The sequence below is a fragment of the Sinocyclocheilus grahami genome, unplaced genomic scaffold (assembly GCF_001515645.1).
Source record: "Sinocyclocheilus grahami isolate Dianchi unplaced genomic scaffold, SAMN03320097.WGS_v1.1 scaffold68.1, whole genome shotgun sequence".
NCBI classification, from domain to species: Eukaryota; Metazoa; Chordata; class Actinopteri; order Cypriniformes; family Cyprinidae; genus Sinocyclocheilus; species Sinocyclocheilus grahami.
Window position 1 is genome coordinate 821,405 of NW_015505247.1, and position 18,016 is coordinate 839,420.

General features: G+C 38.5%; 2 protein-coding genes across 6 annotated transcripts; both read left to right on the forward strand.

Annotated features, from left to right (window-relative positions):
* Positions 1-93: 93 nt before the first annotated feature.
* LOC107585247 (zinc transporter ZIP8-like) lies at positions 94-11,773 on the forward strand. The gene is given in 8 exon segments (XM_016272176.1): positions 94-753; positions 1,153-1,323; positions 2,032-2,201; positions 2,421-2,543; positions 2,629-2,805; positions 9,888-10,092; positions 10,173-10,357; positions 11,196-11,773. Coding segments are annotated over 8 exon segments (1,350 nt in total). The 5' UTR covers positions 94-584; the 3' UTR covers positions 11,346-11,773.
* A 2,324-nt stretch (positions 11,774-14,097) lies between these two features.
* LOC107585290 (probable N-acetyltransferase camello) lies at positions 14,098-15,572 on the forward strand. 5 transcript variants are annotated; one of them, XM_016272245.1, is made up of 3 exons: positions 14,132-14,147; positions 14,384-14,453; positions 14,754-15,572. In XM_016272245.1, the coding sequence occupies exon 3, from the start codon at positions 14,757-14,759 to the stop codon at positions 15,423-15,425; it is 669 nt and encodes a 222-aa protein (XP_016127731.1). In that variant the 5' UTR covers positions 14,132-14,147; positions 14,384-14,453; positions 14,754-14,756; the 3' UTR covers positions 15,426-15,572. The 5 variants fall into 5 exon arrangements, with proteins under 5 accessions (XP_016127729.1, XP_016127731.1, XP_016127730.1 ...); XM_016272244.1 differs by having other exon boundaries at positions 14,142-14,158; XM_016272243.1 differs by lacking the exon at positions 14,384-14,453 and having other exon boundaries at positions 14,098-14,158.
* Positions 15,573-18,016: the final 2,444 nt, after the last annotated feature.

Sequence of the window (18,016 nt, forward strand, 5' to 3'; positions counted from 1 at the left end):
GGCTGTTTTCGAAAAACACCAAGTCATGTTGGTCAGTGATAAAAAAATAGGCTTCCCTGAGAAATGTGCAAATATTGGCATTGTGTTCTTTTCAATGGCTGTAACGTCCTTCTACAAGATCACTTGAATGTTACTCAAGTCAGACCTGAACACGTTGCAAGAATGTCTGGAAAAGCGCAAACAAAGGCTTCATTTATTGACACGGAGTGACGGCAGTGATCCGGCTGGCAGTAGCAGTGGTTGGGCAGCAGCATGTTGCTGTTCTTTGACCCTCAGTGCTGCAGAAGTTTCTTTCCTGATCTTTGCTCAGGAATGGATGAGTGAGCGTCAAGAGGTGGACTCCACTATTAAGACTACAGATTGATTAGTAAAGCCGTCAAATAGTTGTTCCTCTCACGTCCAGGAGATTGCAAATCATTTCTGAAAAGGAAATGAAAGAAAAGGGTTTCTCATTTATTAACCTGAGGCTTCAGTTATTAGTTAGAATGTGCGCACGTGGTCTCCATCCGTCTTGACCGTCGACTGCTTTACACTGTTCTCGGATAGTTGTTCGGTAAAGTTATTCATTTCGAAAGGATAGAAATATGGAGGAAAGTTTCATGCAAAGTGTTTTGCGCTTCTACGGTGAAAGCAAATCGCTGTCCACGGGAAACCTGGACAATTTTCTGCGCCTCATTACCAGCCGCCGCGCGGCATCTGTCGACGATGAAGCCAATCCGCTGAAGAACACTGAGGTAATGCCAGTTTCTTTCGGCAAGCTGCACTTTAACTAATAGAGAAAGCAAGCAACACAAGTGAAAGGTCACGGACATATTCTGAATGTTTATTTCACACAAGAAACAAATGGAGGGGGAAAAAAACATTTTTGAAAAAAGATATTTCATTCATATTTTATTCTATGTCCTTGTAGAAGACGCCAGCATTACGTTTTTCAAAAAAATAAATAGACATGAATAGCCTATAGGCAGAAACGATGTTTTATTTTTTCATTCACCGATCAGTTTTTAGGTTTCAGGCTGTTTTTGACCAAACTTTGTACAAAGATGATTCTCAACTATGCTTTGAAAGATATAACAGAGCGGTTTGATATACAATTTTACTTAATGCAATATGTGCGTAAAATGTCCATAAATTGATATTCCCATCTATGAGACTACTGAATCTAATTTGCATATTAATTGGGGCACGCTATAATGAAAAACGTCAGTCTCAATGATCTGGAGATGATGTGTCCAGCTATTCTCAATCGGGTCCTGCTCCCTGCCTGCTCTCACACCTCCCCCTCAAACCTCAATGATTCTTCATTATTACCTGATCACAAAGGTGAGTCTGAATACCACAAACCCTTTCATCTTGGTGGAAACGACAATCAAATGTGCTGTATGAAGTCAGGAAAATATACAGTATTTTGATTAATGAGGAAATAGACCGAGATTACAATAAAACCTCGAGACCAAATCAACTTATTTTACCATTTTATCAGGGAGTTACAGATTGATTCCCTAGTGTTTATTTTGGGTGTGAAACTCGGCCAAGTATTTTACACTTTTGTGTAATCATGGTTTTGACCTTTTTGCTTATGAATCACAATGGTTAAAAGTTGATATTATTATCACACCACACATTACACACAGATTCTTTTAGAGAGCAAACACTTGAACTGATAAGTGGATTTTCCATGACCCATCATCACATTGTTGATTCACTGATTTTGTTGAAGGTTTTGAACTGTGCGGTATCAGTTTCTCATTTCACATTCAGAAAAAACAGCCTTTGTCTGATCCCATTTCAGATGGTAATGATGTCCTCACTAACAGGCTGTAAAAGAGTATTTTACTTCACTGCATCCAGTAACAAAACTTAATACACTTCCTGCATTAGGTTTCTGTGTTGGGATGCAGTGAAGTTGAACTGCATTAAGTTGTGATAAATTGAAACTACAGTTTTTTTTTTCACTTCTTAAATTGAATTGATGGAAATAATTGTAATATTCCTCAATATATGTGTAAATCCGTTTCCTCCTTCCTGTAGTTTGGGGTTATGGTTTCCTGGCTGTGACCGTGATAAACTTGGCTGCTCTGTTGGGGTTATTTCTGGTGCCTTTCACTAAAAAACCATATTTTCCAAAAGTCTTGACGTATTTCATTGGACTGGCCATTGGGACACTGTTTTCAAATGCTGTACTGCAACTTATCCCAGAGGTAAGAATGAGTTACAATGAGATTATGAGATGATATTTGAGAGATAAAATGATTTTCAAAGGTATAGATGGAAAAATATGTAGCTCTAGAGCAGTGTTTCTCAACCCTGGTCCTGAGCGCCCCCCAGCACTGCATTATAAGATTGGCCAAAAAACAGTCAATTACTCAAAATCTTCATGCATGCAGTCCTAATTCTTATCTTTTTTGCCAACTGAACAGGCCCTTGGCTTAGATCCTAAAGATGATAACTATGTGCTAAACGTAGTTGGTATTTTTGGTGGATTTTACATTTTGTTCTTCACTGAACGAGTTTTAAAGATGGTACTGAAAGCAGATACAGAGGTAAGAGCTTGTACATGTGCACATTATTCAGTAGAACAGATCAAGCTGTTTGCAGGCCTAATTCAATGGTTCACCTCCACTGCAGCTGGGACACAGTCATTTCCCTCCCCTGCAGTCAGCTGATGTCACCATCACCACCTTTAGCAATGACGTTGTCATAAACAACATCAGCGGTGGCATCATCACAAACAACACCAATCATGAGATAAACTCTATCAATGAAAAGTCCAACAACCCAAGTGAGAGTCCAGCTGTTGAACAGGTAATACAGATAATTCACTAATTATATACACACACAAAAAAAATAAACACTGCGATTTCCCTGTTCGCACCCAGATGTTTACCAGATCCTTCAGGAAATGTGCATGATTTCCTGAAGTAGTGAAAGCACAATAAATATTAGGTTAAAGATTAATGATTTACAGAAGCACATTATTGATCTTGCATGTGGGCATGTGCTCATCTGCTGTTTGTTGACTTTGTCTCCTTCAGTTCTCTCAGAAATGTTAATTCACCATCTAATGATATTTAAACTAATAGGCAGTCCACACAGTTAAAGCATTTTTGTTTCTCACCAGTTTTTTTCTACTAATTGTTTTTCAATGCAAACATCCACTAGACTGCACATACAGTACGTCAGAATATAATTTTAAATACCACAATTGTGACTATATTTCTTGTAATTCTGACTTTATATGTCACAATTGCAGCTTTAGCTATATATATGTGACTATCTGACAGTGGGACTTTATTTAACATTTGTCTTAAGTAGAAACATGTTTCCATTCTAGACCGTTATCTTTGACCAATGCACTGCTTCTCTCTGCATTTTTAGCATAATTTGAATGAGTGCCTTATTTGAAAGGTGCTGTTTCAAGCTAAAAAAAAAAAAAGGTTACCCATTGACGACGCAAAATCAGTTATTTTCTGTTCTTCAACATTATCAGCCAATCACACAGAATGTGTTTTTGTGTTTAAAAATGTGAGATGCAGGGCAGTGGAGTTAAAAAAAATTATTAGAGATGTGTTTTTCTAAAAGTTCACACAGAACTTGAGCTTAAAGGGATAGTTCACCCAAAAATGAAAATTTGATGTTTATCTGCTTACCCCCAGGGCATCCAAGATGTAGGTGACTTTGTTTCTTCAGTAGAACACATATGATGATTTTTAACTTTAACCGTTGCAGTCTGTCAGTCGTATAATGGATGGCAATGGTAACAAAATCTATGAGAGTAAAAAAAAACATGCACAGACAAATCCAAATTAAACCCTGCGGCTCGTGACGACACATTGATGTCCTAAGACACGAAACGATCAGTTTGTGCCAGAAAAATCCATGTATCATTCGATCATTTGTTTTTTTATTTAATATTGAAAGTAGAAAAATTAGAAAAAGGCTCCTTTTTTGTTTTTTGGAAAAAAACGAAAAATTCGAAATTAGCTTAAATTTTAGTTTTTCGTTCATGGGTGGAAAAATGAGTAAACAGTTTGAATATTCGATTTCTACATGTGGGCGGGAATTAAATGCCCCTTTCTGCTGATTGGTCAGCCAAAGATCAAACTGTGCCTTCTTCAGTTCTTCCGCAGTATCACGCAGCAGAATAATAGTCCTCAACTGCTGCAGTTGTACGGATTAATAACCCATTTTATCAATTTCATATTTTTCTCATCAAACAGACTAATGAATAGCTCGACACAACTCGTACTGGGGCAGAGTCTAGTCAGGTCTTTCTTCTGTGTAGACCAGCGGTTCTTAAAGTGATAGGGGGTCCGAGAAAGAATGCTATAGCCTAAAGTATTTCCAGACTGTAAAGTGGCTTTTTTTATCATGATACATAGGCCTACTGTGATTTATTCCAAAGTGACTTATATGATGCATTTAATGCTTATATGAAGCCTTTTAAAAGACAAGTATTAGCTGTGGTTCATGTTTGTGGCATGCGCCAGAAAGATGCTCAAGGAGACTAATGTGCTAAAGAAGCGCATTCTGTTGTTCTCTTTATTTTTCAAAGGCATGACATTTTGTAGTTATTTTGAACGTAACGTTACATAATTAAAAATATACATTTTACCATACGACTATAAATGACAGAGTATTAAGTTATTTCCCCTCGATGGGGAAAAAAATCCAAGTGAACATCAATCAGTACTCAATATTAATTTAAACTGCTTTAAATATGACTGCTGCTTATTTCCTGTGCGCTTCAATACTGGTCTGTGCTTGACTGTAGTCGCGTCTGTCTGCTTATTGAGTTTATTTAACCCATCGCAATTTATTGGAACTGTCTGAACTAGAGTCACTACTCACCTTAATGTTCTTCTAAAGGCTTATTACTTAATAACACAAAAATGTCCTGCTCACACTTGCCAATTTAATGGCAGAGAATGGTGAATTTAGTTTTTTTTCTTAAGCGGATGCATATCTGTCGTAAAATAATCCTATGCATCTCGTGACGTATATTCCAAGCATTCTGAAGGTATACTGAGGGTTTGGTGAGAAACAAACCAAAATGGCAAGTTATTATATTTTATGAAAATCTTGCATTGCAGCTCACGCTGCGCACAAGTGCATATCCTTTTGAGATACAAGTAAAACACAAGACTACATTATATAACTCTAACAGTAGGCTATTTAATATCTGTTGTTCTCCGGTTGTCAGTCAGAATGACAGTACTTGCGTGAACATAGGCCTATATATACTCAAGCCAATTTATTATTCTTTCCTTTTTGTCTCTGTTTAAAATATTTATATATTTATATATTAATTTCTTAATTAAACAAACAGACTTACTGGGTGAGTAAGCCTTCATTAGCCTGTTTGTTTGATGAAAAAAGATTAAATGTAGTTGCAATAAATGTGTTAAGAATCAATACAACTGCAGCAGCAGAGGACTATTATTCTGCTGCGTGATACTGCAGAAGAACTGATGAAGGCACGGTTTGATCTTCGGCTGACCAATCAGCAGAAAGGGGCGTTTAATTCCCGCCCACATGTAGAAATCGAATATTCAAGCTGTTTATTCATTTTTCCACCCATGAACGAAAAATGAAAACTTAAGTTGAATTCTCGTTTTTTTCGTTTTTTTTCCCAAAAAACGAAAAAGGAGCCGTTTTCTCTTTTTTTTTAAACTTTCGATATTAAATAAAAAAATGAATGATACACAGATTCAGAAACCGAACAGTATTTATATAATTTTTTACCTCTAATACACGACTATGTCCAACTGTCTTTGGGCGCGAGCACGGCATCCGGTGCGTGAGGTGTGTACGTGCTCTGGCGTAGTTTACGTAAGCGCCGAAAGGGATCTCTCACGCGTATACGTCACTCATTGTTTACACAGTGCACAAACACTGTAGGTACGACGGCTAATCAAAATGGTACTTACTTGCGCTTATCCGGATTGTTCAAACCGATTTGAAACTAAACGTATTCCCAACTTCTGAGCCTGCTCGCCTGAAGTTATGGTTGATTGCTCTTCGGCTGGATATCAACACACCCATTAACGTAAACTACGCCAGAGCGCGTACACACCTCACGCACCAGATGCCGTGCGCGCGCCCAAAGACAGTTGGACATAGTGGTGTATTAGAGGTAAAAAATTATATAAATACTGTTTCGTGTCTTAGGACATCAATGTGTCGTCACGAGCCGCATGGTTTAATTTGGATTTGTCTGTGCATGTTTTTTTTTACTCATAGATTTTGTTACCATTGCCATGCATTATACGACTGATAGACTGCAACGGTTAAAGTTAAAAATCATCATATGTGTTCTACTGAAGAAACAAAGTCACCTACATCTTGAATGCCCTGGGGGTAAGCAGATAAACATCAAATTTTCATTTTTGGGTGAACTATCCCTTTAAAAAGACAAACTTAAAAAGAAAAAAAGTGTTCACCTCTGGTGTCTTTTTTTTATGGCAACTTGCGAATGACACCGCATTCCAAAAACGCAAAAAAAAAAAAAAACATAAGGTATAAAGGCATGTTTTTAAAAAGTTTGTAAAAAAAAAGTTCTCATTCATCATCTCGTGTTCGAAATCCACCTATGGGAAGGACATCTGTACCTGACTTCTGCAAAAGCATCCAATTGCACCAAGTCTGATTAGACAGACAAAAGTGTGCATCCAGTGCCTCGGTGAGGCCCACCCCCTTACCTGAGAGCATATAAGGCCTGCATGCACTGCTGTTCTCCAGTTGACACACATCTTGGTTGAATTTTAAACTGCCCACTTGCGTGTCTTCAGGAGGACATATTGCCAGATCAGCCTCCGCCAGACGTGACAGTCTTTTATTCAGCCTTAGGTTAGTGGTGTTCGCATCCTGACCCGCCTGGGCGTCCCGGGGCGCAGTGTCTCTCGACTGGGCTGACCAGCCCAATCCGGTGTTCCCCGATGAGGATCTTCGATCGGCCGGTTCCAGCTGTGATGACGACGCGGGCCTTCTCGGGGTCTCAGAGGATGAGGAGGCCACCCCCACCTCTGTCATTGCCCAATGCCCACCCGTGGCCCAAAGTGCTGCTGTATGCTTTTCCTCCCCTGTGCTTGATAATTCCCACACTAGCCAGGGTGAGAGAGCAGGGCCTGTCTCTCCTTCTGATAGCACCCAAGTGGCCCAAAGCACTGTGGCTGGCAGAGATTATCCCTCTATTATATGCCCAGCCATGACGCCTCCCCCTCCGCACAGACGTATTGTCTCAAGTGATCGGGGAGATTTATCACCCACACCCAGACAGGGTGGCTCTCTGGGCCTTGCCCATGAGAGGACAAACTTAAACGCACTAGGGCTTTCCCCTCGTGTGGTTGCTACTATACAGAATGCCAGAGCTGTTTCTACACAGCCCTTATATGGTTGTAATTGGCAAGTGTTTGAAGAGGGGTGTGATGGGCATGGTCTCACATCATATCGGTGCTCGGTTCCTGATGTTTCTTACAAGACGTTATGGATAAAGGCAGGTCCTTTTCTACAATTAAGGTCTACCCGGCTATTTCTGCCTGTCATGTGGGCTTTGAGTGCTCAACTGTCTGGCAGCATCCTCTAATCCAGTGTTTCCCAACCGGGGTGCCGTCTGTCGAGAGCAGGGGTGCAGTGTAAAAAATCTTTTTTTAATTAAAAAAATATATTTTTAAATTGTTCAAAAAAGCATCTATGATATAATATCCATTTCTGATGTCGCCAATAATTAGAGATGCACCGAAATTTCGGCTACCGAAAATGAGTTGTGAGGTGTGACGCTCTATGTATTATCCCGCTCTATGCGTGTGCGCTCCACTCAGCTCCACTCGTATACCGTTCATGCTCATCGGAACGGCAAAGTCCACTAATTCAATTCAAAGTTTGAAATCAAGCTTGTGCTACTGCACCAAAATAAAAATAAAATGTAAAATAAAAAAAACACTGAATGAGCAAAAATTTGTGAGATCGCTAGTTATAATGGTAATTAAATGTTTACATATGTATAAAAGCCTACATTAAAATCTGTCATATAAATTGGTCTCTTCGTTAGAAATTAGCCTACTGATTGCCACCATTGATGGACACATTTTTAAAATAATATAAAAAATATCTGTATGACATTATATTCTGCAGTTCTTCCCTGTTGTACCGAATATCTATACTTTTCAAATTATCATATCGAAGTTAGAAATTCAAATATTGTGACAAAATTAATTTTGTAGGGTGCCACAAGTTTGTTAATTTCCAAAGGGTGCCGCAACTCAAAAAAGGTTGGGAAACATTGCTCTAATTTGCAGATTTATGAAGACTGCCTGTCATTCTTTGCCAGTCATCAGGAGAACTGTTCCTGAATGGGATCTCTCCGTGGTGCTGGAGGCTCTGTCGCAATATCCTTTTGAGCCCCTGGGAAGTATTTCCTTAAAGGTGCTGTTCCCTAAGACGGCTTTGCTCTTGGCCTTGGCATCAGCTAAACGTTTCAGTGAGCTACATGCACTCTTTGTACATTCCTTCTGCACTAAATTCTCTCTTAGTGGAGATAAGGTTTTCATTAAGCCTAATCCAGCTTTTATGCCTAAATGTTTCTCTGCATTCACATCGAAGTTGTTGGAGCTGTCCGCTTTTCACCCTCCTCCTTTTTCCTCCACAGAGGATCAGAGGCTGAATGCTCTGTGTCCTGTTCGTGAATTACGGACATATATGACCAGGACCAGTGCTTTTTTAGAAGAGTGACCAGCTCTTTATTTCATGGGCGCCCCCTCACAGGGGGAGTCCCATATCTAAGCAACACCTCTCACATTGGCTTTTGGAGGCTATAGCTCTGGCATATGAATCGAAGGGAGTGCAGCCCCAGGAGACATCAGAGCTCATTCTACAAGGGGCTTAGCCGCCTCTTGGGCTCTGTTCAGGGGAAGTGTCACTGCAGGATATCTGCTCGGCTGCCAGCTGGGCTTTTCCCCCCCATGTTTGTGTGTTACTACCGATTGGATGTCACCAAAACCTCTGTAGCATTGTAGCAAGGAACAGGTCAGGCCACGCACATTCATGTCACCAAGCATGCATTTATATTTGTGCCTGGGTGTTTATATATGTGTTGCTGGGTTTATTTTAATTTGTGTATGCCTCATACATGTTTCATGTCCTGCGTGTCAGGGCTGCCAGGTGTTTGATTATGGGACGTGTCAGGCACGGCCTCCTTGGGGTGACGTCCTTCTCTGGCTTACAGAACCTCACTGTGAGTGTATTGGGCAATTGGGGAGCTGCCCATGTCCTTCCCATAGGTGGATCCTGAACACGAGATGATGAAAGCGAACAATAGGTTACTGTCGTAACCCCGGTTCTCTGAAACATTGAGTGGAGAGATCCACAAGCTTTGCCCCGCTTGCCGCACAAGAAGCGAATATACTTACTGGAGAACAGCAGCGCATGCAGGCCTTATATGCTCTCAGGTAAGGGGGTGGGCCTTACCGAGCATTGGTTGCGCGCTTCTGTCTGTCTAGCCAGACTCTGTTTCTGCAGAGGTCAGGTATGGATGCCCTTCCCATAGGTGGATCGCGAACAATAGGTTACTGTCGTAACCCCGGTTCTCTGAAACATTGAGTGGAGAGATCCACAAGCTTTGCCCCGCTTGCCGCACAAGAAGCGAATATACTTACTGGAGAACAGCAGCGCATGCAGGCCTTATATGCTCTCAGGTAAGGGGGTGGGCCTTACCGAGCATTGGTTGCGCGCTTCTGTCTGTCTAGCCAGACTCTGTTTCTGCAGAGGTCAGGTATGGATGCCCTTCCCATAGGTGGATTGCTCCACTTGATGTTTCAGAGAACCGGGGTTACGACAGCAACCTATTGTTCTGTGTGAATGGCCTCTAACAGTGTCTCCTCTCTGCACAGAATGCATGTGTGTTATTAACTTGTCGCTGGCTGAAAGGGGATGGAATGTCTAATATAAAGACTGTGGCATGGATGATCACTGTTAGTGATGCTGTGCATAACTTCATAGACGGTCTGGCCATCGGAGCATCATTCACACTCTCTCTACTCACCGGCTTCAGCACCTCTATTGCAATCTTCTGTGAAGAGTTCCCTCATGAGCTGGGTAAAACACAGACATAGAGACTTATCATCAAAATATCATTTATTTTTTAAAGTCTAAATTCTTTCTCTGTCTCTCTGTAGGTGATTTTGTCATGCTTTTGAACTCGGGCATGAGTGTTGGTCAGGCTGCGTGTTTTAATTTGCTGTCTGCGATGTGCTGTTATCTCGGTCTTGCATTGGGGATCCTGCTGGGCAGTAGTTTTGCTCCAAATGCTATCTTTGCCATTGCTGGTGGAATGTTCCTCTATATCTCCCTTGCAGACATGGTAAGACATGTTCTTACTGTGGTAAATGTTAAAATGATTTGCAGTAATGACTGCCTGAATGTACATTATCCCACTTGGCATAAAACATGGCCATGAAAAATGTATTTCATTTTAAATTATTTTATAACCTAACTTGTATTATAACATAAAGATTCTGCTAAGATAAGAATAGTAAACTACATGAAACAAAACAGCTGGTGTCATGATAAATCGGGTCTTCCCTAGAAATCGGGTCTCCATTGGCTTTAAAGAACTTTTAATGAGTACTCTCTTTCATGCCTTACTACAGTTTCTACATAATCGCAACATGTTATGATGCATGTCATTTGAACTGTTATAATGACCATTAATGTCTGTTTTAGTTGAGTCGTAGTCTTTAAAATAATGTGTTAAAGTAAGTGTAAAATAATGCGTTTATTTTTATTGTTGTTTTTGTTGTTCTTAATTCTTATTATTAACAGTTAAATGTAAAATGTAAGGTCAAAGATAATTACACTATGTCCCATTTGTTTTTTAATGCATTATATAGGAATTATACATATTTTTAATTATTATAGTTTGTGTGTACACACAACCAGTTGGAGACACCAGATTTCAAGAGAGGACCCAATTTATCACCACACTGGCCTAGCAAAAGAGCAAACATAGCAACAATATTACAGTAATATTAAAATCATCTAAGATCACTTACAATACAAACACTACTAACTGAGATGAAAGATGCTGCCATTTGCGTTAAAAAAAAGTTTCCTGACTGACCAATCAGAATCAAGTATTCCAGAGAGTTGTGTAAACACTTTCTTTAAATTTCTAATTACAATGTTTGCTGTTTTTCCAGTTCCCAGAGATGAACAGGATCATGGCAACACATGCCAAAGGTTATCGAGGAAGGGTTGTGTTCTTCCTGATCCAAAATGCTGGGCTACTCACCGGATTCTCTGTCATTTTGCTTATTACCCTGTTTGCTGGAGATATCAGTCTGGGGTAGAACAAAAGAAACGAATGAAAATGAAGAGAAACAAGGAACAATTGTTTTCAGTGCCAGAAACCAAACACTTGAGACAGACACTGTTGGTTTTTCTGTTTGTATGTTAGGCTTTTACTGTATAACACAATCATATCCTGGAAAACATGATTTTTGTAAAGTTGTTTAATGAGATTTTGGTGTTGTTGTTCTGATGTGTTTGGTGTTAGTGTCTGATGTGAACAGGCAACAATACGGCACTGTGTGAGGAGGAATTCCTCAGTGGCAGTGGCAGCCTAGCACTGAGACTCTGAGCAGCTTTGTTATCCAAATGTCAATGCTGAAACACCTTTTGAGTGAGACTGTATCATGTTCACACAGTCTCTAACCATAGGAAACAAAAGATGATTGATGTGTGTCTTTGTGTGTCTATTCTACATCTTGCTTTATTAGGGGGAAATATTTGCATTTAAGAGTTATTCAAATAAATATTAATTGAACTGAATATGTTCCTTGTAAATTCTAATATTGGGCAGAAAATGTTAACATTTTAACTTAACACAAAGTATACAGAGCATTTTATATATCACTCCTCTTTTTTACAGGGTTTTCAGAAGCTGAAGTCTTCAGTATTTTTATAAAGATTTGGTTTTTAAATACAACATTGCAGAGAACAAGTAGGGGGATAAAGAGAAAATGGGGGGAAATAAATATTGTTTAAAAATAGTTCAATAATGCAGGATGTTTTTAAAGCTTTTTTTAAATTTATTTGTGATGCTGCAGGAACTGAAACCACTGGGGAAACCCAGAGGTAGTCTCATTAAACTGTCCTCATCATGCGTCAACACACCTTTTGGAATGGATTCAAATGTAGTGTCACTGAGAATAATACAGATCACGAAACCAATCATTTTTGTGGTGATCATTTACTGCCCCCAAATTGTGGAATCATCTTCCATTAAATATTTTACGATCTTCTCCCACTTTTGCTATATTTAAATCTAATCTGAAGATTTAACCCTAACCCATTTTTATTCTTTGGCTTCCAGTATTATTTGAGCTGTGAAGTGATGTTGTGTATTACAAAAATGTACCATTTTACTAACTTATTCTCACCATGTGTCATCGGCACATCTTTGGAAATGGTTTTAAATGCAATGTCATTGAGAATAATGGTGATTGTAAGTCAAGGGGAGAACAGGAAAACTGGTCTACAATTAAAGGGATTTACAATCATTTCTAAACATACATTAGTGTGCTGGAAGTAAAACTAAGCAATACAGAATACAAAATCAATCTTTTCTGTGGTGATAGGGCTTTTTCAGTTACCGTCCCCAAATTGTGGAATGGCCTTCTATTTAATATTTCATGATTCTCTTCTACTCTTGCTATATTTTTAATATAATCTGAGAACCCATTTTTATTCTTTGGCTTCCAATATTGTTTGAGGTATGAAGTGATATTGTGTTATTTTTATTTAGTGTTTTATTATTATTATACAGCATTGTTGTTTGTAAATGTACTCTGTAAATGTAGCTTTGTCTATGCTGTGGTTTATGTCCAACAGTGATAATGACACAGCCATTGTTAGTTTCGGCTTGAGATGGGATTATTTTTGTCATAAAAGTATGCCATAAAAAGTACCATTTAAATTTACCTTTTTTTAGATTCTTAGCACATTCTATCGCCTATATTTGTTTCTGTCCAGTAGAGGGCGCTAGTGTTCATATGGTCAGAGACCGCAAACAACACTACTGCTATCTAGTGGATTTGCGCTTTGACCATGGCTGTGTTCGGAATGGCACACTAGCTTACTGTTTACTGCTTACTGCCCAGTACACAGTGCATGCTGCCTAACTGTTTTTTAAGTGTTGTCACATGACAAACCAGGAGCATTAATTTAGTTGTATGGTAGTATGCGTTTCCAAATACAGCTTCTGTACTAATTTCAGTGCACCTGAGTTATATTTAGCAGATTCTGGCAAATAAAGTATCATCCAGGTATTCAATGCATACTATGCACAGGACTGGATATTGCAGAAATAGTAAGAGTGGTGTGATAGTATAGCATTTTGAACACAGCACATGTTCTACATTTGCATTAGGCTGACAGTTTATAAAAATCTAATGCATCAAGTGCAGTTCCCTAATTGTACATTATGATGAAATTATATCCCTTGTTACTGTCTGAATAATTAAAAAAATTTTTTATGTGTTTTATATTTGATGCTCAATCTGTTTTTGACAATTGGCAACCACTTTTAAGGCCAGACCAGCAGTATATTACCAGTTGTTGATCATATTTAAAGAAACAATGTTGTGCTATATCACACTGACTGAGCACTGACTCGAAAACACATCGGCCAATTAATGAAACTGGACTTTAACTCCAAACCTCCTGAGCTTTATAAATTAATGTTTAAAAATGGCCTTCTTCAGTAAATCTGGGCAACAGCACAGTTCCATGTAAATCTAGTTTTCATAGCTATATATATTCTTTATACATTCAAATGCATTTTAAGCTAATATCTTATTGAATGAATGAGTGAATGAATGAATGAAGGACATGTCAACTAACCTTCCCCCTATCTAGCATAATGACAACAATTACCTGAAAACGGATTAAGTGTTTTATATTTGATAAACAACGATCCTTTGGTAATAATAGCCAACCACATAACCAGTGATATTACCAGTAGCTGATCACATTAAATCGGTAAATAAATGAATGAAACGTTGTCAAATGCACCGTTCTTATAATTCCTCCTCTCCAGTGGATGGCGATCTCAAACAGACTCAAACAGATTTGAAAAGCGAAGAAACACCGTAAGAACAAAGTAAGTCATTAATTTTGGTAGGATCTTTTACAGAACAAGTATGTCTATATTACTTGTTTGAAGAAGAGAAAAAAAAGAAAATCCAGAGGAAAAGCCTATTTCAATTCGCATGATTTAAATGCATATTGATACTGTTAATTTATCTTGCAAATGTCATTGTAAAAAAGCTCTGAACACTTCCGTAAACACAGATGACTTGTGTATTTCCTCGCTGGCTGGCTGCAGTCCTCGAGTAAAGGTCAATTGCCTGGAAATCTTGTCTTATCAGGATCGAGGGCTGAGTCTTTGTGTTTCTGTGCCACTATATAATTCTGTGTCTTGTGATTTTAATACAAATACAAACCCTAAGGCTGGCAAAGTGAGATTTATTATAGTTACTGTTTAACTAATGATTTGTTATGTAAAGTAAATGCAAAATCTGTTAGGTATGTAAATGCACATGCATCAGTTATGTCGATCTCTAGATCTGAAATGTTGCTCACTTACAAGACTTGATTATGACAAGACAAGACAAGACAGGTGTAATAGTATTTGATGTACACAGTCTTAAGCTTTCAGTGTAATAATTACTTCTGATATCATGCTTGATTTGAAGGTCATGGCTGAGGTGCAGATTCGTCGCTACCGGGAGGAAGATCATGAAGAAGTAAAAGAGGTTTTTACTCTCGGGATGAGCGAGCACATCCCATCGTCCTGCATGCACGTTCTCAAACAGCCCCTAGCGCAGATGTTTCTGGGATGTGTGTTTTGCGCTTTACTGACCAGCTCAAAGTCCATCCTATTGCCTGTACTAGCAGTCACACTGCTTTTGGCCACAGGCAGGCAGAGTGTGAGTTACATGTTTACCAAGTACATCCAGACCTGCCTTGAGCAAGATCTCAGTCACATTCAGCAGACCTACCTGGATCCAGCCAATGCTTGCTTCTGGGTGGCTGAGAGCCAAGGTCGTGTTGTGGGTACAGTATCGTGTTTGCCTGCAGAGAAAGACCAGAACTTCCTGGAACTGAAGCGGATGTCGGTTAAAAAGACTCACCGTGGACAAGGCATTGCCAAAGCACTGTGCCGTATTGTGTCCGACTTCGCTTTTGAACGTGGTTTTCAAGGAGTACTGCTTCACACTTCGGTGGTCCAGAGAGATGCTCAGAAGCTCTATGAGCACATGGGCTACCAGAAGGTCAGAGAGTTTATTGCTCCAGAGGCAATTGCCAAGCTGACTAATTTCACATTGATGGAGTACCAGCTCGTCCTCAAACAACATCACAACTGAGCTTGAGATCTCCCAACTTCAGTCAAACCACCAAGACTTTTTTTAACACTGGTTCAGATTACTAATGAAGCACACCACTATCATCGTTTCTTCTTTAAATCATCAACCTTGGAAAAAAGGGAACCATTTTTATATATACTGTTCAAATAAGAGAAAAAATCTTATTGTTTTAAAAAAATCAGATTTGGGATTGTTCACCCAAAAATTTTAATTCTGTCATTTACTCACCTTCATGTCATTCCAAACTTGTGGCTTTATCTATTTTTAATGAAACCTAAGAGGTTTCTGTCCCTCCATTGAACGTCCAGGTAACCTAGAAGATCCAAGAAGATCATAAAGATGAACAAATTTGATTTAGGCTTTTATTTACATCTAAGCAATGATCAACAAACATACACAGAGCACATCACATATGGTAAACATGGAAGCTCAAATGTGCATGCATGATATGTGAGAACTGGTGAGGTTTGTTCTAGCGTGTGATGCAAGCTTGCTGTGTTTGCCGTATGTGATGTGCTTGATGCATGTGTGTTTATACAATGTGAATAAAAGCCTAAATTCATCATATAAAGTAATCATATCTCTTCAAAAGATAACCACTCAATTCATACTGATTTGTTTTCTGACGCCTTTATGACCTTTTTGGATCTTTCATTAAAAATCTCGGTAACACTTTTCAATAAGGTTCATTAGGTAACATTAGTTAACTACTTTAGTTAACATGAACTAAGCATGAACAATGCTTCTACAGAATTTATTAATCTTAGTTATAATGTTAATTTCACCATTTGCTAATGCATTCTTAAAATCAAAAGTTGTGCTTTTTAACATTAATGCACTGTGAATTAACATGAACTAACAATGAACAACTGTATTTTCATTAACTAACATAAACAAAAATTAATAAATGCTGTAATAAATGTATTGTTCATTGTTTGTTCATGCTAGTTAATACATTAACTATTATTAACTAATGGAACCTTATTGTAAAATGTTAAAATATCTTAATTTGTGTTTTGAAGATTAACCAATGTTCCATATGCTTTGGAATGACATGAGTAAATGATGACAGAATATAAACATTTTTGGGTGAATTATCCATATAGCAACCTTGAATAAAAGCGAAACAAGGTGTCCAGATCTTGTCTAAGCTTCATTAATGTACCTGTCAGAATGTTCTCCACTGAATATTTACCAGAAGCATTTAAGAGACGTGTACTTGAAGAAGATGATGTAGAGTCTGTAGTCCTTAAAATCATTTCTTAGTGTTTAAGATCATTTCTATTTATTTATACATAGCCTGTCCACTTCTATGACTCAGTAAAGCTTATTAACAAAATAACAGATTCATTTCTCTAATACTATGTATTTGACTTTTTTCTATTATTTTAATTTCTTAAAAAAAAATTTAGTTTATGAAAGATTTGATTGTCCTGTAACTGAATGTTAAAATGACTCGAAGCATCTGGATAAAGTGATTTGTTCTAAAAAAAAAAAACGAATGTAATTTGTTGTAATAACATAAATCAATAAAAACATTTATAAATGAACTGTTTTCAACAGCTATTCTGAGTTGGATTTATCATCTGGACCTGTTTTGTATTTGGGTTTGATTAGCTCTGTGAGCAACATCAGTGGTCTGAAATTGCAAAGATCATGTGATTCCATGATCTAATTTCCAGCTGAAAAAGCATCTTTTCATGTAGTTCAAATATGTACTTTTTAATTATTATTAAACTATACTATAATACTAATATAATAAAAAATCTTTTTGGGCAGCATTTTGCACATATGTCATCTGTTTGCACCTATAACTGTATTAAAGCAAGTTTGGTAACTTTTATGTTTCTGTCTGATAGGTCTGGACTGTGAATAACAGTTCAAGCAAGAGAAGCCTGTATAATGGTAAGCTTTTAGACAATCTACTTGACATAACGCTGTGTTTTGTTATGCATTTGGGTGCATTTACTTTTAAAAGCTAATAGCTTTCTAAAACTTTAACAGAATATGAAAGCACTTTCTTGCCTTTATTGTAATATCTTGTTTGCTTTCCTCACAATTCCATTTTAATCTCAGTTCTAAAGCCTCGATGTTGTGGTATCAGATCCGTGAGTATCAGGATGCAGATTACTCAGCTGTGAGGACGATATACTCCACTGGGTTCAGAGAGCATGTTGGTATTGTGTATCTTCTGGCCCTGAAGCAACCATGGATTCAAGCTATGCTGTGTGGAGTCTTCCTTCTCATCCATATCCTCTCTGGCTCCATCTTGACCGGCATTTTGGGTGTCGGAGGGGTTATGCTGGCTGTTCGGATGTCAGTGCAGTATATTTTTGAGCAGGGTATTCAGCTTGGGCTTAGAGAGGATCTGTTGGACATCAGGAACTCCTACATGCAGCCTGGAAATAGGAGCTGCTTTTGGGTTGCAGAACTGAAAGGGTCTATTGTCGGGACGGTGGGCATTTTGCCCTGTGTAGAGGAGCCAGGTGCTTGGGAACTGAAAAGGATCTCTGTGAAAAAGGAGTTTCGGGGTCGTGGCCTTGCGAAAGCACTTTGTAAAACTGCTTTTGAATTTGTTGCCAGGCATAATG

What these genes read in the sequence shown, in the direction of transcription:
- LOC107585290 (XM_016272240.1), top strand. Translation starts at nt 14,277, where the DNA reads ATGCATATTGATACTGTTAATTTATCTTGCAAATGTCATTGTAAAAAA. An exon ending in GGCTGAGTCTTTGTGTTTCT is followed by an intron (nt 14,454 to 14,753) that starts GTGCCACTATAT and finishes CTTGATTTGAAG; the next exon opens with GTCATGGCTGAGGTGCAGAT.